The following is a 23,803-nucleotide window of genomic DNA, read 5'->3' as shown; positions in this document are numbered from 1 at the left end:
TCCCGTGTCCTGTTTCCTGGGTCACCCTTTCTGGAATGGCACCTCCGGTTCAGGTCACCTGACTTGCAGTTTTGCACTGTTTCACTTCTTTCCTTTTATCTGTCTGCGCATGTGCGCAGGGCTGGTTCCTGGCCTAAAGAAAAGAAAATGAACGGAACACACGTGTGGCCATTTTCTGGCTGGCGCAGAAGTCCCGAGGCCCTCTGGGAACTGTAGCTCGAATTAAACTGAAGCTACTTATCGGAGTTTGTTACAAGGTACAATTACCACCATTAAATACAGCAAATAGATTTTCGATTCAAGTCACAACACATTCGGATGCACCTCGTTTTACTTGCGGTTCCGTTCTGCGTCTTTAAGTGATTATCTCCCCCCTTTTAATGTAGCTTTTCGCTGTGTGCTCAATATTCTCTTAAATAAGGTTTGCCTCTTTTTTTTCTTTAAGGAATAATAACCAGAGCATCAGTGTGGCTTGGCTTCCCAGATTTTGTCACAAGAATCTCAGTTAATGGAACTGAATCATGGCCAGCAGCTTTCTGTGTCACCAGCGCTGTGAGTAGGATCTGCTTCTGAAGCTTTAACACTGGTTTAATGTTTACTTCCTAAATTTTTTTTCAATATTTCGGTTAAGATATCAAAACAAGTTTTTACATTTCTTGCTCTTTCTGTATATTTATTATCTCTTTATAATAGCAAATTAGTTTAACTCTGCAAATAACTGAAACATTCTTAACTTTTGTCCCTGCCTCCCAGCAGATTTGGATTCAACTGTTCTACAGTGCCACCTTCTGGTGGTTGTTCTGCTATGCGGTCGATGCTTATCTTGTTGTAAAGCGATCTTCTGGACTAAGGTAACTTTACAGAAGATAATTATTAGTGAATAGTTTACAGGAGTTTAGAACCCTCCAGCTTTGGTGATCTAAGACTTAGAAGTAATAGCATTAAAAGTACTAGCACTTCTTAATTTAATGCTACTGTTTTTAAAAGTTTCAATGCTGAAAGGAGTCAAACTGCTTAAATGTATCACACCATGATTTTAAAAAATTCATTTATGGGGTGTCACTGGCTAGGCCTATCCCCAGTTGGCCTTGGGAAGGTGGTGGTGAGCTGCTGCCTTGAAGCACTGCAGCCCATGTGGTGTAGGTACACCCACAGTGCTGTTAGGGAGGGAGTTCCAGGATTTTGAACCAGCAACAGTGAAGGAATGTCAATGTATTTCCAAGTCAGGTTAGCGAGCAGCTTGGAGGGGAACTTGCAGGTCATGATGTACTCATGTGTCTACTGCCCTTGTCCTTCTAGATGGTAGTAGTCATGGATTTGGAAGGTGCTTTCTAAGGAACGTTGATGAGTTCCTACAGTGCATCTTGCATGTGATGCACACTGCTGCCACTGTGGTGGAGGGAGTGAATGTTTGTGGATGTGGTGCCAATCAAGCGGGCTGCTTTGTCCTGAATGGTGTCCAGCTTCTTGAGTGTTGTGGGAGCTGCACTCATCCAGGCAAGTGGAGTGTTCCATCACACTTCTGACCTGTGCCTTGTAGATGGTGGACAGACTCTGGGGAGTCAGGAGGTGAGTTACTCGCCGCAGAATTCCTAGCCTCTGACTTGCTCTTGTAGCCACGGTTTTTATATGGCTAGTCCAGTTTAGTTTTTGGCCAATAGTATCCCCAGGATGTTGATAGTGGGGAATTCAGCAATGGTAATGCCATTGAATGTCAAGGGGTGATGGATAGACTCTCTCTTGTTGGAGATGGTCATTGTCTGGCACTTGTGTGGTGCGGATGTTACTTGCCACTTGTCAGACCAAGCCTGGATATTGTCCAGGTCTTGCCGTATTTGGACATGGACTGCTTCAGTAGCAAATGGTACTGAACATTGTGCAAACATCCCCACAATCATCAGTGAACATCCCCATTTCTGACCTTATGAAGGCAGGAAGGTCATTGATGAAGCAGCTGAAGATGGTTGGGCCTACAACAGTACACCCTGGGGAACTCCTGCAGTGATGAGATGACTGACCTCCAGAAACTGCAACCATCTTTCTTTTGTGCTAGGTATGACTCCAACCAGTGGAGGGTTTCCCCCTGATTCTCATTGACTCCAGTTTTGCCAGGGCTTCTTGATTCCACACTCAGTCAAAAGCTGCCTTCATGTCAAGGGCAGTGACTCACCTCACAATGATTTAAAGTACTGCCAGGAAATATCATCCAACCATAATTAGAAATGCTCTGCTTTACCAAAGAGGCTTAACAATTGTTGATCACGGCAGATTGTCCATTTATAGTGGAGGTTTCAAATACCAGGGGACACAATTAAGTGAGTAATGAAAACATCAGGAGTTAGAGGTAGACCTTTTTTTTTACCCCCTTTTATTTAACCCCCAGTAACAGGTCTGCAAAAAAAGTTACCAGGCAAGTCTGAAGTCTAGTGTGCAAAAAGATAGTAATTAGATGTGTCCTAAAGAGCAAAGGGATCAAAAGATATTTCAAAATGGATTAACTTAATGTCATTTGCTTAATAATCTGTGTTTCTATGATATCAGGTTGCAGTTAGTGGAATTATTTTTCTTTTGGAAATTTCTCAAGAAAATTTTAAACATGTAAACATTCTCAGCATGGCTGCCAACCATGATTCACCTGTGATTCCTCCCATTTACAGACTTAATTTTTAGTGTTCATAATTCATGTGGGAAATTTAAACCTGCAAAGCTACCGTTTCAATTTTCCATTGAAAATACTACGTTAAAAATAATAAACTTCTGCAAATTGTGGCCCTGAGAATTTCAATGCTGTGTTCTACAGTTTACAATATTGAAATAATTAGCGGTCCTGGTTCCAGCTGTACTAGATCAAACCACACATTAAGACCATTCTCTTTATCCCATTACCAAATAAATTTTTAAAATGTGACTAGTTCCCAGCGATGAAGAATGTTTTCCATCACTAGGATAGAAATCATGCCTCATAATATAATTCTATTTCCACTGTTAGGAGTGCAGCTTGTTTTGGGTATTGTTATACAATTCCGATCTTTCTGAGTAATAGAGTCTAGGACTAATACGCAGCCTCCTTTTAGTCCGGAGGGGGGTGTCATTATCTGTGCTGAGTAGGGTCATTAAATGGATAAGTCATCAAGATCACCCTGTGATTGGACTTGATAGGAATTGCAAGCAATTAGGCCTGCATCACAGCACAGGGCTGCTGCTGTTTGATGTGGATCAAACAAAATGTTGGAGATATCTGTAGCCTAGTCCAAAACATCTTCCCAGTTTAAATTGAGCACCATTGGATGATTAAAATCTGCAAAAATAACTATATTTAAAAAGTTAGGAGGCAGGAGGAAATGAAGAATATCTGAGTGCTACATTTGAATTGCATTCTAAGTTGCACAAAATAATATGCTTTTATTAATCTGGTTTTGGCTGCATTGAAAGTTTGTTCCTGTATGGAACCGAGTCTTATAGACCAAGAAGATCACAGATTCAGTCTGTGATCTTTGCTGCCAATAGTTGAGCTGAGAGTAAAGGGCATCACAAGCAACCTCTGGATAAGTAAACAGAAGAATCAGCCAGATCTCCCATTTCTTGATTGTTGTCATTTGAAGTGTGGACGTGAACAGGATCAGGTTCAGCTGTGATGTCCCTTACAGTTTGTAGCCTGATGGGATGAGGAAAAGGAGGGCTGCATGAGCAGTAAATCCAGCTTGTATGTCAGTACCTTTCTGGAGAGGAAAGGAAATGTTTGCAGGGCTGATGGAACTATTTGGAGAGCTTTTTCAAAGAGGCAAAAGCAAGATGGGTCAAATGATCTATGACAATCTTTGACCTGGGAGAAATACTGGAAGGAAAATTTGTAATTCCCTTAAAATGTCTAGGGAATCTGTTCTTAAGAAGGTTTGAAAGGGACTTTTAAGAGTTTGCATCAATTGTAAAGGGATCAGTTGTAATTTTCTTGGATAATAAGAAAAACTGGTACATGTGACCTGATGACCTTTGACCTGAAGGAATACCAACATGAAAAAAATTAAGATAAAGATGCCATGTGGCCAGAGGCAAAGAAGCTGCAGCACAGCAGGAACAGATAAGGCACATTTACAAGGAGCTTTGTGTGTAATAGTTAAGTGACAGAAAGCTGAAGACAGACGGGGTTAGAGCAGGGACTATGAACTAGACTGTGCCACTGCCTCTCCCACTGTTGCAGGGGTCTCGAGGACCAAATCCATTGAGTGAAAAAAGTGAGAGAGATGATTTACTGGCAGTCGAGTTGGAAAGACTGTGAGATTGCACATGGTGCCACATTTGTACAGGGAGTGATGTGTATTTGTTGTATTCGCTATTCTATGTGTAATTTATACTTTGTGCCATACATAATTCGCCTGTTAATTCATGTTTAATTACATTTGATTCTGATTCATGTTAAAGTAAAAGTTACAAAAAGTGAAATCTTGTTGGTAATTTCTTCATTTGAGGGCAGTTTGGTAAATTTTGGTTTACAGTTCCCCACGGAGATCTTTAACAGACCTCCTTCAGTGCTGTATAATTCTATGATAGGACAGGAGAAAATAGCTTAAAAACAGTATAATGTTTCTGTTTCAATTGAATATTCATATAAATCATTTTTCAGAACAAGCAAACTGTTTTTGTGGGGAAATCAAGAAAGAATGGTAACCAGAGAGACCTTGCACATGTTTAACAAGCTGCAGTGCTGTGTTTAAAGCTACAGTATCTACATCAGAAGAATTGTTTAAAAATGCTGTTAATTTACTTTAAATAACTTTTGAGGTATTTTGAATTAAAAGTGTAGCTTATTGACGCACAGACATATTGAATGTTTGCAAGTTGAATTTTAAAGCAACACAGTTAAACTCTAGTGTGATTGGCATTTCTTTACAGGACCTTTTTAATATGGTATAATAGAACCACTTCCAATGAAGACAGCCCAGGAAAATACCTTGTTTTTTGTTGAACTGAGTCTGCCCTGTTTACAATGTTGAGCACATTTGGCAGCAAGTAAAATAATTATGCTTTTGTAGCCAAGCTGAAGGCCTTCCCTGACGTTGATGGAGGTCCCGGCAGGCTAGCAATGTCCAGAACATGAAAATGGTATTTTGGGTCTTTTTTAAAAAAATGTATTAATGTGTGTGTGATGAAGCTGAAGTCAGGAACTCTGGTTCCTAATGAGCCTCAGGCCATTTGGGCGTGTGGCAGCCGGGAAATGGCCGCACATGTGTATTTTCTTTTATTTTCTGCTCTTTGGGCTGGGGAACAGCCCTGCGCACCTTTGCAGAAGTAAAGAAGTAAAACGGCATGAAGTGCAGGTCAGTGACCTGATCCAGAGCGCCATTACCAAGGAAGGAGTCTCAAGAAGGAAGACATGGGGAAGGTGGACAGGGAGAGGTCCCAGAAGAAAGCCCCAGGCAAAGAAATGGATCAGGAAGAGGTTCTGGAAGTCAAGTTAAAAGAAAAGAGCAGAGCAATAGATTCTTGAGTTAAAGAGAGAGCTGCGAGGAGCAGACTTGAATTGAAGCGGGCTTGAGAGAAGCCTTGATGATCCAAGGAGGCAGCCGAAGGTTGGTGACTCCTTACTGCAGGCTTTTTGGAGCAGTGGTGTTTTGTTTAGCATGGTTGAGGATCTGAAATTGTGCTTGGAAGGTGAAGTCTGAGTTTGCTGTGAGATCCAGGGGAAGGTGATATTGATGTCCTGTGAGGTGGGCCATTGTTGCAGCCATCCAAATAGGAGCAATGTTTGAAGAGAATTCCAAGGCAAGGTCTTCACGTGTATATTGGAAACCCTGGTGAGAAAGGCAGAGTTTCAGTGAGATTGGTTAGCTCACAACGTGACATGTGTCTGGGTGGGTTGTTGAGAAATCCATGGAATCTGCCTTGGTCGCATCTGTCATTTATTTTGGAGTATGTTGTGTCTGACCACAGTTCGCCTGATAATTCATATGTACTTCAGAATTAGAGTGTAAGATTTTGAAAATTGTGTTATCTTCCTGAATTTGCCTATAAAAGGTATTGCTGGGGTGAAGGAATAGTGAATATTTGAAACATTTTCTTGTGATTTTATTGAGATTTTTGCAACTGTTTTGTCTGATGTCATATAGTTCATTTCTCTTGTTTAATAAATTTTTATTCTTTTTGTTAAAAGTTCATTGGCAGACTCCTGTGACTTTGTTCAGTAACTTTCTTCCACGGCATCTTAAAAAAAATTGGGAAGAGAATATGGTTAGATTCTCAATTCTCTGTCTGTATTTAAATAAAGTGTCCAATCCATGTACCACTTGTGCTCTGTTTACACCTGCTCCCAGGATGAAATGATATAGAGAAAGAAATATTACTTCAGAGCAATCCGAGAAAGTGGACTTGGATGGCATAAATTTAAATTGGTGTAAAGTAAAATTGGTTATTAATTGTTATTTCTGCCAGTTCATGTGGTCCCACGGTTTTCTGGCTGGAGTTATAGCTCTAGAATATTCTGGATTTTCAATCTGTACTTGGGAAGAGTTGTGATACTAAAGTGAGGAGTTGTGATAGGCAATTGGCTTTCTTTTATTCCATAGTTTAATGCACTCACTTGACTGCTGACCTTGTTAGACATTCTTAAGATTCATATTTTAACTAAAATAGGGTGTGTCTGTTCAAGAGGAACAAGCTAAATTATTTATAAATCAGATCAGTAGAAATGTGTTCAACATTCTTGTTATAACTGATATTCCCAGAAAGTGAGTTGCTGTGATATTCGAACAGTTTCTAAATTTTTTAAACAGTGATTTAAGCAAAACAAAATTGGATCAATTTAACAAGTGCAGAATGAAGCAAGATTTTTAAATGTGAATTCCTAAAGTATTTTTATATAAGAGAGTTTGGGTTTCCAAAGTCAATCAGTTTTGTGAAGTATCAATAGAAATATGTCTTTTTTGATGCCAGAAATATTTAGAAAATAATTTGTGCCATGAATTGTGTGGTTTCCCCATCAACTAATGCTAGCCTTAATTCCAGAATGATTTTCTTTTTCAAGATGTGGAATAGTCAGCAAAGACAATATTTTGCCAAAATAATGTGAGTAAAGAATTTAAATCGCTGATGGTGCCCCTCATGGAAATACATTGGAAAACACTTGTACAATGGTGAAACTTGCTGCTTTGTGAAGTGTACCATAAACATCAGTTACCCTAAAATATGTTACCCTAAAACAAATCAACAGATTTGGAAAACGCTGCAATAACAGCATTTCTATATTGATCTGTTTTTCACAAGACTGTTCTCCTCCTTGTGTAGACTAAGGTAAGTTATCCTGACCTCTTCCAGTAATACCCAATAGCAACTCCGTAGGGGTTTATCATATGTCTGAAATGAGCAACAGCTCAGCAATGCTATTTGGTGGAAGGCGATAAAGTAGGAACTAGTCATCTGTCTTGGTAACCGCCATTATCAAATGTTGCAGCCCACAAACTATTCTTAATGAGCTGTGTCATGGAAATCGTTTTCATTGTCTAGGGACTTATCCATAAAAATACTTTACCACTGCCAGCTTGTTATGGCTCAGAGCTCTGTTGTGTCTCATCATTTGTGTCAGTAAAACCCATGCTATCCATGAGCAATTTTATGTTGTCACCCATGTTATTCTGTGTCTGCTGTGTAGCCTCCTTCATGTCGATGTTTTGGATGTGAATTCTCTGGTAAGTTAGGTTACATGCAATCTCATTTAAGACTTTGTGTTGAGGCTTTAGTAACCAAAGTGATCCAGAAACAGATCCATTGTATCACCTATTTGTTACTTTTATCTGTAGGCAATTTTGAGCCATATTTAAATATTGATATAAGTAAAGTATGTAGAGCTATACTTTAGCAATTTGGCTAGTGTATGAACTCCGTATATGGGTTGGAGATTTAATTGTGGGGCTCACAACTCCAATGCCCCTATAGCAATCAAGAAAACAAATCCCATGGGTTGAATGCAGGCTACAACAATAACTTGCATTTATACAGTGCCTTTAAGCGTTGCAAGGCGCTTCACTAATGTATGTTATCAAAAAAAATTTGGCACCAGTCACAAAAGGATATATCAAGGCAAAAGATCAAAAACTAGATCAAAGCAGTAAGATTTAAGGAGCATCTTGAAGGGAGAGATGGAGAGACTTAGGCGAGGAATTTTGGAGCCATTTGGGCAAAAGCATCTAAAGGCCAGGCCACCACTAGTAGAATGGTTAAGATCGGGTATGTGCAAGAGGAAAGATTGGCAGAATGCAGAGTTTTGAGGGTTGTGGGGTTGGGTGAGTCATGAAGGGATTTGAAAATCAAGGATGAGAATTTTAAAATTCAAGTGTTGCTGAACTGGGAGCTAATGTTGGTCAGTGACCTGACCTGTGGTAAAGAGTGAGTGGGACTTGGGTGAAATGTTCCAGTCCTGCCAGCGTTGGGAAGCTTGGCAGGCAGGGGACATTAGTTTGGCATGAGGCCAAAAATCAGTTTCTCGACGGGGGGGGGGGGGTGAATTTTTTTAATTGAGTTCTTGGGACTTTAAAGGCAGGTCAAACTTCCCGAAAAACAATGTTGGGAAGCCCTTTTGCATTTTCTACAGCAGCATGTGTCTAATCCAACAGGAAAGGATGCAATGATTCTTGGAAATGAGCTGCGCCAAGTAGATCTAAGTGTCAATGGGGGAACATTTAGGAGACAATGATCATTGTAATCAGAGTAAGAATAATTAACTGGACAAGAGCCAACTTCGATGGGGCAAGAACAGAGCTGGGCCAGATAGACTGGAACAAAAGATTGGTGGGAAAAACTGTAGCTGAACAATGGGCTACCTTCAAAAAAGAATTGGTTCGAGCAGAGTCAAGGTATATTCCATCGAAAGGGAAGGGTAGGGCAAACAAATCCAGAGCTCCCTGGATGAAAAAGGAGATTGAAATTAAGATAGAGAAGAAAAACTGCGCTTACAACAGGTGTCCGGTAGAAAATAGAATGAGAATCTAGAGAAGGTTCAGAGGGGAGGTGAAAAAACATATTAGAGAAATGAAGAGGGATTATGAGAAAAGACTGGCGGCCAACATAAAGGGGAATCCCAAAGTCTTCTGTAGGCATATATATAGTAAAAGGGTGGTAAAAGGAGGAGTAGGGCCGATTAGGGACCTAAAAGGGAATTTACACATGGACGAAGGGGCCATGGCTGAGGTATTAAATGAATGCTTTGCATCCGTCTTTACCAAAGAGGTAGACATTACCCAGGCCATGGTGACAGATGAGGAAATTCTGTCAATAGAAGGGTTCAAAATTGATAAGGAGGAAGTGTTGAATAGACTGTCAGTACTTAAAGTTGACAAGGCACTGGGATGCACCCAAGGAAATGAGAGTAGAAATTGCAGGGGCACTGGCCGTAATTTTTCAGTCTTCCCTAGACTCAGGGGAGGTGCCAGAGGATTGGAGAATTGCAAACATTATGTCCTTGTTCAAAAAAGGTTATAAGGAGAAGCCCAGCAATTACAGACCAGTCAGTTTAACTTCAGTGGTGGGCAAGATTCGAGAAACAATTATTTGGGATAGAATTCGTAGTCACATAGAAAATTATGGGTTGATAAGGAAGAGCCAGCATGGATTTCTAAAGGAGAAACTGTGTTTAACTAACTTGCTGGAGTTTTTTGAAGGCGTAACAGAAAAGGTCGATGAGGGTAATGTTGTTGATGTGGTGTACATGGACTTTCAAAAGGCATTTGATACAGTGCCACACAACAGACTGAGAGAAAAGTTATTGCTCATGAAATAAAAGGAACAGTAGCAATATGGATACAAAATTGGCTGAAAAATAGGAAGCAAAACGTAATGCTCAATGGATATTTTTCAGACTGGAGGAAGGTTTGTAGTGGAGTTCCCCAGGGGCTGGTATTGGCACCCTTGCTTTTCCTGATATGTATTAATAATCTCGGTCTTCATGTGCAGGGGACAATTTCAAAGTTTGCAGATGATACGAAGCTTGGGAATGTTGTAAACTGTCAGGAGGATGGTGTGGAAATTCAAGAGGACGTAGACAAGTTGGTAGAGTGGGCAGAAAGGTGGCAGATAAATTTCAATGCAGAGAAGGGTGAAGCAACGCATTTTGGTAGGAAGGGCATGGACAGACAATATAAAATAAGGGCTGAAATTTTGAAGGGTGTGTAGGAGCAGAAAGACTTGGGTGCATATGTGCATAGATCATTGAAGGTGGCAGGACAGGTGGAGAGAGCAGTTAATAAAGCATATAGTATCCTGGGCTTTATTAATAGGGGCATAGAGTACAAGTGCAGGGAGGTTATGCTGAATTTATATAAGACACTCATTAGAGCTCAGCTGGAGCTTTGTGTACAGTTCTGGGCACCACACTGTAGGAAGGATATGAACACATTTGAGAGTGCAGATGAGGTTTGCAAGAATGGTTCCAGGGATGAGAAATTTCAACTACGGGGATAGATTACAGAGGTTGGAACTGTTCTCCTTGGAGAGAAGAAGGCTAAGAGGAGACTTGATAGATGTCCAATCATGAGGGGGCTGGACAGAGTAGATAGGGAGATGGTGCCACTCATAAAAGGATCAAGAACAAGATGGCACAGATTTAAAGTGATTTGCAAAAGACGCAAATATGACATGGGGGGAAAAAACTTTTTCACACAACGAGTGCTTCGGGTCTGGAATACATTGTATGGGAGTGTGGTGGAGGCAGGTTCAATCGAGGCATTCAAGAGGACATTAAATGATTGTTTCTATTCAAACAATGTGCAAGGGTACGGGGGAAAGGCAGGGCAATGGCACTAGGTCATAATGTTCATTTCAAGAGCTGGTGCAGACAACAATGGGCTGAATGGCCTCCTGTGCCATTAAAATTCTGTGATTTATTCGTAAGTCATGCACACTCATTAAAAGGCTACCTCATCAGAATTAAGTTCCCTGCCACTGAGAAATTAGAGTGTTCACTTTTACAACTGCACGTAAGTGGCAAGCACTTAGCGAGGTAGACTTCCATGATTAATGGTGAGTTGCTGCTGCATTGTCATCTTTGGGGAGTGCCTGTAAACGTCAGCTTGAAACTGGGTGGTGACAGTGCAAGTTGCGTGGAGGATGACCAAGGAAGGCAGGAAGGGTTAGTGGAAAGGCTGGAGCAGTGGCCAGGCAAAGGTGAAAGGGATAGTGCAGGCTGTCCGGGTGCCCTTTAAATATGGCGCCCGGACCTTCGATCCCATAAGGTGATGGCAGGGGCGGTGACTTCTTGCCTGCCCTGCTGTGAGAATCGACGAGCTCTTTGCAGGTGCATCTTTAATGAGCTGAACAGCACAATGTTGTGCGTGCATCACCAGCTGTTCACCCTTCACCCCCCCCCATCCCTGCCAGTGAAAATCACTCCCACTTCCACACCTGCGATTGAATTTGGATTCCAGAGCAGAAGGCTCTGGCCTTAATGTGAGTTAAGAATTGGGCAACTGTGTTTTGGGTAAGTTTTATAGAGGGTAGAACATAGGAGACTGGCTAGGAATGCATTGGAATAGTCAAGTCTAGAGGTGACAGAAGCATGAATTGGAGGTTCAACAACAGATAAGCTAATGCAGGATCCAGCATGGGGAATGGTACAGAGATGGAAATTGGCAACCTTGGTGATGGAGCAGTGAAGTGACTGGACACTTATCTCAGGGTCAAATTTGACACCAAGGTTGTAAATGATCTGGCTCAGCCTCAGACAGTAACCGAAGAAAAGGATGGAGTCATTGGCTAAAGAATGGAATTTGCAGCAGGGACTGAAGGCACTGGCATTTGATTTCCCAATATTTAGTTGTAGGAAGTTACTGCTGATCCCGGACTGGATGTCAGACAAGCAGTGCGATAAATCAGGCAGTGGAGGGGTCGCATGAGATGGTGGTGAAATAGAGCTTGGTGTCATCAGTATACAGGTAGAACAGGATGTATCTTCGGATGCTGAGGACAGCAAGTAGATGGGGAAATAAGTAAGTGAATTGCATCACTAGTTACACTGTCTTTGATGGATTTTCATCTATTAAGAAGGTAGTTGTCGTTATATTGCATCTTGGCAATTGCACTTTTACCTTGTTCCAACTGACCCGAAGGCAAAGTCCAGATCCCTGATAAAAAAAATTGTAGGATTCCTTTCGGGTATCAACTGGTATGGAAACTACCTGCAGAAATCATTGAAATCAGAGGAATTTTAATCCCACGTCAACCCAATTATACCTTGAAAAGTAGTAACAATCTGCACTCTAAAAGAAACAGATTTGTTGCTTGTTTTTAAAGCAGTTAGTGATCAAATAACCATTAAATTAATTATGGACATATTTTCTGCTGGTTAAGAGAATAAATGCTCCATCTAGTATGGACCGGGGCATAATGATGAGGAAGGCTTTGGATTTGATTACTGGTCTGTACTGAGTTAACTGATCTCAATTGAGACAATGACAGGTCTTTGCAATTGGTCTCCATGTCTGTGAGCCAAGGAGAGAGAAATCCAAGCAGGGTTCCTGTTCCTGACCTCTATCCACTGGACTTGTGATAAGTGAGGATCAGGTTGGGTTTGACTGTGATGTCTACCCCTATGAGAAAACTTCCCACCAGCATTGATTCTTTTGAATTCACAAATGGAGGAAGGGAATGAATTTGCACCATTGCAAAGGTGTCTGAAATCTTAATAGGGTGTGAGTTCAATCAATGCCAAGAACTTGGTAAAATGTGTTATTAAAACTAGTCATTCTTTTTCTCAGTATCCTACTGCTGTACCACATGCTGACTTGGGGTCTAGCGATCCTCCTTTGTGTTGAAGGTGTGGCCATGCTCTACTATCCATCCATTTCCAGGTCGGTAACTTTAGGAATTAGATGCAATTTGGTTCTCACTCTTGGCTTTCAGAAATCTAATGCAGTTTGCAGCAATTATTTTTATCTTGTCTAATACTGATATGTACTCAACAGCTCACGTATTCTCTGAGATGGCAGTAGTAGATTTTTAACCCATGATGTTACATTTAAATATCGTCAGTGGAAGTTTCATGATGTTTAGCCCTGCCCAGAAATGAAGCACCTTGTGACTGTGAGTTAAAATAAACACAGGTGCAATCAAATCCTGCTCTACTAACCTAAAAAATATTCCTAAGTGATTACACAAACGACCAATTTAAGATTATAAATCAGGCTTGCAATGTGGCTCACTTATGCTTGCTAGAAGCTGCATGTATTCATAAGCAGAGACCTGTCCTCTGCAGGCAAAAGGAACATGAGCAGGCATTGCACCTTTTTTTATTAAACAAAAGTATGGGTGACAATAATTCCCTGGTGCATTCTCCAGGGCAATGTTCAAACAATCAGAGTTAGCTTGCCAACCAATCAGCACTCTTTTCTGATGCAATATACATTGTTGTTCCCTTTGAAATTTGGCATTCTTGCATCTGTCCTGATGAGTGCAAGATGAAAAGCTTCAACAGCATGTCTTTTTTTCAGCAATGCTCAAATTCTATACCACCAAGCGACTAAATTATACTGTATGATAAATCTCTGTAACACTCCTTCATTGTAACATGATATCTATGGCAGCCAGAAAATGTACCCGAGATTGAATTTTATATGACTGATATAAACTTCATTACCTTCCAGCTGTGAAAATGGACTGGAACACGCAATCCCACATTACATCACAACCTACGTACCTCTATTGCTTGTTCTGCTTGTTAATCCCATTCTGTTTGGAAAAACTGCTTCTGCAGGTATGGCTTGTACAAATGTTGTCCAATGTTAATTTGATTTATTTCCAGAATGATTGCAGTATTTTTTTTACAGAGAATGCAGAAAAAAAGATCCTCAGTAGCTCCAGCAACCATATGTATAAATGTTCTCAAGTTTGATTCCTGGTCTGTACTCAGTTAGTTGACTTCTACCGAGGTACAGGTAGCAGCACTACAATGGACTCTTGTGTCATTGATTTAAAGGAGGGAGAAGCAGCTCTACTGATAGCTATCCAGTTACTTCTCCTGCTGGTAATGTGCTAGTGTGGATTTGGGCCACATGGTTGATATAGTCCAAAAGCACTCATTTACAAGCCTCTTGCATGAACAATGGCCAAGTGCACTTAACTTTCACCCGTGGAGCTGCAGTCTGGCAAGAAAGCAGCATCAGCAAAAATGCCAACCTCGCTTTTTTCCATCATGCACTTAAACATTCTCCCTGAACTATATATCATTTCATTCTGCCCCTAATATGTGATTTAGCCTTTCTGAACAGCATGAATTGTAGAATTAACTTTTTTTAAAAACTTGGAGCGTGTTTCTTTTTCTTAAGCGATCTTTTCACATTTGAGCGTGTGTTGTTATCTGGCAATCTGGTGTGTAGGATTCATGTGCTCTCTCTACACTTGCGATTTCAAGGATGAACAAGAATATGATTCATAACTCCTTTACTCTACTAGTGATAGGTCCATGGGAACCAGTACCTTAAAATCAAAGTGCCAGTTGGTGTGAAAACAATTTTTATTCATTCATGGGATGTGGGCATCGCTGGCTAGGCAAGCATTTATTGCCTGTCCTTAATTGTCCTTGAGAAGGTGGTGGTAAGCTGCCTTCATGGACTGTTGAAGTCCATGTGGTGTAGGTACACCCACAGTGCTGTTAGGAAGGGAGTTCCATGATTTTGAGCCAGCGACAGTGAAGGAATGGTTATATACTTCCAAGTCAGGATTGTGAGTGGCTTGGAGGGGAACCTTCAGTTGGTGGTGTTGCCATGTGCCTGTTGACTTGCCCATCTATATGGCAGAGGTTGTGGGTTTGGAAGGTAGTCTGAGGAGGCTTGGTGAATTCCTTCAGCGCATCTTGTAGATGGTACATACTGCTTCCATTGTGCATCAGTGGTGGAGGGAGGGAGTGAATGTTGTGTATGGGGTGCCAATGAAGCAGGCTGCTTTGTCCTGGATGGTGTCCAGCTTAGTGTTGTTGAAGCTACACTCATCCAGTCAAGTGGAGAGTATTCCATCACACTCCTTGTGTTTGTAGATGGTGGATAGGCTTTGGGGAGTCAGGAGATGACTTACTTGCCACAGGATTCCTGGCCTCTGACCTGCTGTTGTAGCCAGGGTATTTATATGACTAGTCCAGCTCAGTCTCAAGTCAATGGTAACCCCCAGGATGTTGATTAGCGAGGGATTCCGCAATGGTAATGCCATTGAATGTTAAGGGTTGATGGTTAGATTCTCTCTTGCTGGAGATGGTCATTCCCTGGCACTTGGGTGGTGCGAATATTACTTGCCACTTGTCAGCCCAAGCCTGGATTTTATCCAGGTCTTGCTGCATTTGGACATGGACTGCTTCAGTATTCGAGGAGTTGTGAATGATGCAAAACATTCCTACTTCTGACCTTATGATGGCAGGAAGGGTCATTAATGAAGGTCATTAATGAAGTTGAGCTTAGGACATTACCCTGAGGAACTCCTGCAGTGGTGTCCTGGAACTGATATGATTGCCTCCAACAACCACACCATCTTCCTTTGTGCTAGGTATGACTCCAACCAGTGGAGAATTTTCCCCCGATTCCCATTGACTCCAGTTTTGCTAGGGCTCTTTGATGCCCACTCAGTCAAAAGCAGTCTTGATGTCAAGGGCAGTCACTCTCACTGCACCTTGGGAGTTCAGCTCTTTTGTCCATGTTTGAACCAAGGCTGTAATGAAGTCAGGAGCTGACTGGCTCTAGAGGAACCCAAACTGAGTGTTAGTGAGCAGGTTATTGTTAAGTAAGTGCCACTTGATACTACTGTTGATGACCCCTTCCATTACTTTACTGATGATCGAGAATAGACTGATGGGATGGTAATTGGCCAAGTTTGTCCTGCTTTTTGTGTACAGGACATACCTGAGCAATATTCTATGTTGTAGGCTAGATGCCAGTGTTGTAGCTGCACTGGAACAACTTGGCTAGGGACGTGGCAAGTTCCGGAGCACTAGTCTTCAGTACTATTGCTGGAATATTGTCAGAATCCATAGCCTTTGCAGTATCCAATGCCCTCAGCTGTTTCTTGATATCATGTGGAGTGAATCGAATTGGCTGAAGACTGGCATGTGTGATGCTGTGGATCATCCACTCAGCACTTTGGCTGAAGATTGTTGCTGGGCTCCTCCATCATTGAGGATGGGGATATTTGTGGAGCCGCCTCCTCCAGTGATTTGTTTAATTGTCCACCACCATTCATGACTATGGCCGGACTGCAGAGCTTAGATCTGGTCTGTTGGTTGTAGAATTGCTTAGCTCTGTCTATCACTTGCTGCTCAAGCAGTTTGGCATGTAAGTAGTGTCCTGTGTTGTAGCTTCACCAGGTCGACACCTCATTTTTAGGTGTGCCTGGTGCTGCTCCTGGCATGCCCTCCTGCACTCTTCATTGAATCAGTGTTGATCCTCTGCCTTGATGGTAATGGTGGAGTGGGGCATATGCCAGACCTTGAGGTTACAGATCCTGGTTGAGTTCAACTCTGCTGCTGATGGCCCACAGTGCCTCATGGTTGCCCAGTCTTGAGTTGCTAGGTCTGTTTGAAATCTATCCCATTTTTAGCATGTTAGTAATGCCACACAACACGATGGAGGGTATCCTCAATGTGAAGATGGGACTTCATTTCCAAAAGGACTGTGTGGTGGTCACTCTTACATCTGTCCATGACACAGTATCAGTAGGTTGGTGAGGATGAGGTCAAATTATGTTTTTTTTCCCTTTGGTTCCCTCACCACCTGCTGCAGACCTAGTCTAGCAGCTGTCTTTTAGGACTTGGCCAGCTAGGTGGTGCTACCGAGCCACCCTTGGTGATGGTCACTTGAAGTCCCCCACCCAGAGTACATTCTGCGCCCTTGCCACCCTCTGTGCTTGCTCCAGATGGGCGTTCAACATTGAGGAGCACTGATTCATCAGCTGAGGGAGAGGGAGGCCGGTACATTGTAATCAGCAGGAGGTTTCCTGGCCCCAGTTTGGCCTGGAGTTGATGTTGAGGACCCCCCAGGGTGACACCTTCCCGACTGTCTATCACCAGACATCCCACTCTGAACTTCCTTCACTGTCTGGCCTGTCCTTACTTTGCACATGGCCAGAGTCCTCAAATGCCTTTAAAGGTTCATGGGGTGAATGTTAATCTTTATTTATGTAGCTGGGGTGGATGATGGACACAGATTTATCTATGCAACTGGATGAATGCGGGCTACATATTTATTTATCTAACAGGTTGGAAGAGGGTCATTCATTTTCATGTCTTGATGCATTGGGGTTGGATGAATGACAGGAAGCTATTTAAAGACTCAGTCATCCTTTTTTAATTTAATTCCTAAGCACCATCATGTGAGATCCTCTCATTCACTAAAGAAACCTTGTGACAACATTGTGCTGTTTAGAACATTTTCAGGACTGTTCAGCTTGTAACTTGCTGCCAGCCATTCTTTCAGTTTATATATGAATAGTATTATCATCAATTGCAATGTTGAAGGAGCATTTCATTCAAATTGTTTGAAAAATCATCTGCTTGTGCCAGAATTTACTTTAAATATATCATAACATTCAGCTCAAAGGACATTTTTTAAATTTTATTTTGCAGTTGCTTCGCTGTTGAAGGGAAGACAGGGCATATACACAGAAAATGAAAGGCGTTTGGGGACTCAGATTAAATTAAGATTTTTCAAGATTCTACTTGTGTTTATTATTTGGTAAGGCACAGTAATGTCTTTATGGGAATTGCTGGTTATCACTTGCTGTGATTAAATTACCTGATTTATTTTTTGTCCAAAATTACCATAATGATAGGGTGTGGTGCTAGACAATGGTACATGTCTTTAACCTTATTCCAAAGCTGAACTGGAACATAGCCCATTCAGTCCCTTGAGCCTGCTCCCCGGTGGCTGATTTATAACAACTCCATGTGCCTTGTTACCCTTAACTAGCAAAAACCTATTAGTCACAGCTTTGAAATTTTCAATTGAGCTGCATGGATACACAAAGCAGGAGTTCACAGTAGCACAAACTACTGATTGCGGTCAAATTTCAGATCTGAAAGATTTGTTATAGCTAAACAGCGAGAGCAATGGTCTCACATCACAACAATCAGCGCTCCTCTGCCCCCCAACCAACACTGTTAAAACAAGTTAGCTGGTTCTCCATCTCGTCGGCCTGATAGCAGTCATGCCAACTCTCATGAATCCATCACGAGAGACATAGTTTCTGAGGTTCATTCATGATCTCGCGCACCAGTCTTTAAATCTTTCAATTTTTTTGGTAAGTGGAACTGAGTGTAACTGGAGTCATGTGCAGCAGCTGAAGTCAGAAGCCAGTTTAAAATGCATTAAGTAGCAGTAATATAATTTTAATGTAAATGTAATTATAATTTTAATATTTTTGTAAAGAGCTCTGACCTATTAAAAGATTATATAAACCTCTAAGATTTATAAACCAACTGTCAATCTATATTGCTTTATGTTTGGGGGGGAAAACATCATGCTTTTTATACCAAATCACATGATTTGAAGAGCTTGTCACCTGCTTTTGAGATGGTGGGGGTTGGTTTACTGTTGTAGGAATTTGCTATAAACATAATGGTGGCCATGTGTGAATGCACTAGTCACTGCATGAATGCACTAGTCACTGCACTTCAAAATAACTAGTGTTTTAAAATTTATGAGAGACATAATCAGGCAGTACATAAATGCAAGTTATTTTCTTTTTACTGTCTTCCATTGCCATGCTTCTGAAATTATAGGCATGTCTTTCCCTTTTTCACAGCTGGCTCCCAAATATCATCAATGAGAGTCTTTTATTCTACCTTGAACTGCAGCCAGACATGAATAGAGAGCTGCTGAAGAATGTCAAAAATGCAGCTCTCATCACTTGGTTTACAATGGTAAAGTAAGATTATGCAGATGAGTCTGGTCCTAGAACTGAAACGCACCTTAATGGAGCAAGCATCCTTAATAAGTATAAAAAATTAGAGTTAACGTTGGAAGACATTTTGCTGTTAGCTTTGTCTTAATTTATTGTATTTTTCCATTAAAGGAGCTTGTCTAAGTATGCTATAGGAATCCACTCTGCTAATTACATTACCGTGCATGAAAACATTGTGCATTTCCTTTTCTGGAGAGGAAAGGATGAACAGAATGTTTAGTTTTATATGCTTTTCTAGAAAATAAGGAGCTTGTAACTAATTACCTATTATATAACCCCTTAAAATGTCCCAAAGTGCTTCACTGCAGCACCTGAATTGGTATTTACCTACATCAAAATACATTGAGACATCAGAGGAAATGCAGGCCGTGTTTTAAAAAAAATGTGATTCTTTGAGTACAAACTAATTATCCTGTCATGAATTCATAATTTTTACTCATTTATGAAAAGCTGATTATAGACTATAGTGAATCGAATGCTGTATGCAAGAGACCAGTTATTCAAGTGGTTGATTACAGTGTGACAGGCTCAAGCTATTAGTGTGGATATATGGTGAAGCAAACCATGGGTCTGATGAGTCATTTGAAGGAACTTTTGCCGAGCGCACCCAACATAATTATGATGCTATGACTGAACATCTTGCAATAATGTGTTATATATTATGTACTAGGAGGAAACTAAATGCAAAGATTTTAATATGCCACTTCATTACCAATAGGAGATGGCAAAACCCAGAAAACTTTGTGATCTTGAAAGGAGAAACGTCATCACTTTATGCTTTTAATTTTAAAAGGACAAATTGGTAGGACAGGAATGTCCCAGTTTGGTTTGTGCTGAGTCACCTGAGTCTTGGAGCTGAGCTATAGAGAGAGGAAACCAGCCTAAATTTTCTCTACATGTGTGGACATTCGGTAAAGGCAGTATCTGGGTCTGTTGTCATTTTTGAGTAACAGGCGAACCCTCACTCTCTAGACTCACACACTGGGGAGTGGAAAAGACCATTTTATAATGCAACAAAGGTTTCAGTCCCGTCTATCAACTTCTAACTCAACAATGAATGTTGAGGCCTAATGGAACAGAGTCCAAGTGTGAATTAGCCAGTGACAGGCAGACAAAGCTGTTGCAGAGCTTTTGTATTTTTGACAACTCTTTTTGTTAGTAATATGATTATGGCAAGCCAAGTAGCACACTTAGTACTGATTGCATTTAAAAACCCAAACATCCTCTTTTACATAACGAACAACAAACCACTTTGCATGCACTATCATGTGCAACTGTGAGTTGCCCACTACACAACTGTTCTCATGCATTAACAAACTGTTATTCTTGTCAGTCACTACGCATGCCTGCGGACAGTCCTTAAATTATGCAGGTGTCCTAATGGTACGCGAGCGGGTTGTCATTGGTTGTTTGCCTGGGTGGTGTTCCCTCTCTGGCAAGTATCGTTCCTATAGCGCTTGGATGTTGCCGTGGTAACTGTTATTCGTCCATTTACGTTGTTGGGCACCAGTGGACCTCTGGGAGTGATGATCATCTTGTACTCTTTAAAGCTGGTGAGACCCCATCTTCCTAATTGGCCACCTGCAGTGAAGGAACAGCTTCTCTAGTTGTGTGTATATGCCAGTGGTTGCAGTGGCATTTGGTCGTTCACTTCCGCCGTGTACGATTGAGGTGACAATGCTCTATGCATGTCCCAAGTTGCCACATGGGCTGACTCCTGTTGAGAACATTGAAGGTTTGTACCCCGACCGGATCTCCAGTGCTCAACTCTGACAATAGTTTGAGTCTTGTCAAAATGAAATTTGGTTTTCTGCTGTTTCACCTTGATGTTTTCATGCACGCCTGTTACTACTTCTGATTTCAGCAGCTTTTTTTGCCATTGGAAGAGTAGTTTGGGTGCAACATGACAATAGTCTTTGGACTGGACTACTTTCCATGCCCTCAGTCATTGTGTTTCTGTACTTGATCATTGCTTTATATACATCTGTGCTAGATTTGCTGGATTTCTTGATGATCCCTTTGGTGATTTTCACCATTGCTTCAGCCTTTCTGTTTGACTGGGAATAATGTGGAGGTGATGTATAATATTGAACTTTCCAACCCTTTGTGAAGTGGCTGAATTCTTCACTCATGAATTAAGGGCCATTTTCCCACTCACCACAATGTAGACATCCCAACCCTGTAAACACATCTTCGTACTCCGCTAGGGTCTGTTCAGCGGTTAATGGTTTTATATGCTACGTTGTAAATCTCTGGCATGTTTAGGGTTACCAGTCCAAGCTTTAGACTTGTTCCAGTTGAGATAACTGGTTGTTGTGTACCGTCTATGACCTGGAACTCCCAGTTCTTCATTCTTGCCATTGCATTGGGCTCTCAGACTAATTTGTCCTCTTTGTATGAGTATTGTGCCATCGTATACCTTCAGCCTTACTTTTGAGGGCTTCGTGTTGAGCCACTTCACGCAGGTTTGTGAAGGCCACAATTTTGCATGACACATGAGGAAGGTACTCCCTCCAATCCAGCAACTACCACAAAGGGCAGTTGAAGAGGAGAAATTACAATCCCCCGACCACACAGTGACCACGGAGACTCAGGCTTCCTTTTTAACCAGTTTTATTCAAGCATTTGCAAAGGAGCCACAATCATTCCTAAGAATGAAGACCCAACTCCCAGATTGATTACATTTCATTACTTTTGTACTTTTTCTTATCATAATACATTAGAATACATACAATCGGTAACCGACACATAGGTCCCATGTTAACACTATCCTACTGAGTACATAAACATGTGATTTTGCTAACCAATTATTCTAAAGGATGTATACATAATTATATTATCCAATCAAAATTAAAACACCTATGCAAAGACCTTGGTTCCCACAGCTCAAGACTGTTTGTGTTTCATCAAAGCCCCCTCTTTGTCCATTGTTCATCTTCCCATATCTAAGCTAAAACCATCTGCCTCTTCTCTGAGAGGGGAGTACACCTAATCTAACTTATGCCCTTCCTTGTGTCTCTAGTCTGACTCTCAAGGCTGTGCAATGTTCATCTGGTAATCGTCAACTCTTAATATGCTTAGTAGCCATGTCTGCCTGAAGATTTTAAGTGTTCTTCAGTAAATTCTTAGTGTTCTCTTTTAGCATTTTTAATTTTCCCCTAACAATACGCTAGTGTCTTTCTGATATTACTTGTTTACTTGGTGCTCTCCTTCTGTGGTCATCATTGCAACTACCGCAAACCATTTATCACCTATAGACTTGACGGAACCAACCTGTTGTATGGTGTATACTGCTTCAGCAGACATTCGGTTGATATCTTCCTAGTGGCTACCTGCATAGGCTTGTTTTGCTACTTTCTAGCCAAACAAAATGATTCAGCTTCTTGTAGTTAAAACACTGCTTTCCCCATGATGGACAACCTTCTTTTCCTTTGTATGATGTCCCACGTCAATATTTGCAAACTGCCTTTTGTCTGTGATTATTCTGCTCTTTTGGCCTGGAATGTCTATCTCCTGGTCTGTTGTGCCATAGATGTACTCTAGCTGACGTTTTACAACCTCTGCATTTTCAAACACATCTATCGCTTTATTGAGAGTAGGTTTATCCTCTCTCAGTTGACTTGCTCTCACTGCAGGGTCTCTTATTCCTAAGATAATTTTATCTTTAATGATATCATCTTTTAGTTGTCCAAATTCACATGATCCTGCAAGCTGTATTACTACAGTCACATACTGATCAATGGACTTTTTTTCACTTAGCCCTAATGTTGAACACCATACCATTCATAAGTTACGTAGCAGTCTCTCCCCAGCAGTGTTAAAGGTGTTGCTACTCATATTGGCTCTGGCTTGTTAATTAAATCTGTTGCAATCTTGTCATTTTGCCATTGTAAGTGGAAAAATTGTCAGTTCTGCCATGTATCTCCTTTTATTTCAGGAGCTGGGAGTAGAAAACTTACAGCCATTTTTGTCTCATCCAGTATTTTACTTGCAGCCTTCAGCTTTTGTGTTAGCTTTTCCTTGTCTGTGTTTTTTTTTTCTTCAGCTTTTAGCAGATTGGAACACTTCAGTGTTCCTCTTTCAGTAGCTGTGGCTTCCCTTCTAGCTTTTCAAAACTCAATCTCCGCTCCACTTCTGACACCACGTTATGAGTTCACAGACTGCAGTGTGTTTAGTGTAGTGTCTTTATTGAACAGAATGTATCTTGGCTGTCCCCAGACATTCCTTCATGGCAGAGGTCACATGACCATGGCAAGCCAGGTAGGACACAGTAATGATTGCAGTTCAAAACCCAAATATGCATTCTGCCTGAGGGATAGGGGGGAATTGAAGATAGGCAGGAACTGAAGCTTGCATTGCCCTCAGCCCACTGTTCCAGCATAGGAAGAGATTATAGACTAAACATTCAACATGGCTGACATCCAGGCACAGGGATTATGATGCATGATGACCCCGTGCCCCATCAAGATGATCCAGGGAGCATGCAAACTTTGCACTCATCTCCATGATTGGGGTGTGCAGTCCACCATTAAACGCGCTGCTGACTGACTGCACACTCAGCAGGGGGGCCAGGCGTGTGCGAGGCTAGCACCAATTACAACTAACTTGCACTTCTGAAAGCCAGCCTGCATTTCTTAACTCAGAGGTACATTTTAGCTGCAGAAGGTGCTGTAACTGAGGCTGGGATTTTCTGTGACCACTGGCATCGGGCATGCTCAGTTGCATGAGTGGTCAATATGGTGTGATCAGTTTCACGACAGCCTGAAACCAGTTTGTGATCATCCACTCAGCTCGCCGATGGCAGGCCATGTTTCTCACCAACAAATGTTGGGAACCTCATTGTAATATATCTGTATATCGTTATTAGGCCAGCCTGCCAGAATCA

The 23,803-nt window shown here is 41.4% G+C and overlaps 1 protein-coding gene across 1 annotated transcript in view; it reads left to right on the top strand.

The window, feature by feature from the left end:
* The window catches only part of gpr143 (G protein-coupled receptor 143), a 74,504-nt gene that overhangs the window by 35,258 nt on the left and 15,443 nt on the right, over nucleotides 1-23,803 (top strand). The window contains exons 2-7 of the mRNA XM_041198666.1: nucleotides 446-552; nucleotides 757-851; nucleotides 12,738-12,830; nucleotides 13,623-13,732; nucleotides 17,582-17,690; nucleotides 18,760-18,877. Coding sequence (XP_041054600.1) covers nucleotides 446-552; nucleotides 757-851; nucleotides 12,738-12,830; nucleotides 13,623-13,732; nucleotides 17,582-17,690; nucleotides 18,760-18,877 — 632 coding nt within the window. The remainder of the gene's footprint in view (nucleotides 1-445; nucleotides 553-756; nucleotides 852-12,737; nucleotides 12,831-13,622; nucleotides 13,733-17,581; nucleotides 17,691-18,759; nucleotides 18,878-23,803) is intronic.

Source organism: Carcharodon carcharias, chromosome 11, assembly GCF_017639515.1.
Source record: "Carcharodon carcharias isolate sCarCar2 chromosome 11, sCarCar2.pri, whole genome shotgun sequence".
Lineage (NCBI taxonomy): Eukaryota > Metazoa > Chordata > Chondrichthyes > Lamniformes > Lamnidae > Carcharodon > Carcharodon carcharias.
This window is presented reverse-complemented; position numbering and strand designations above follow the sequence as displayed.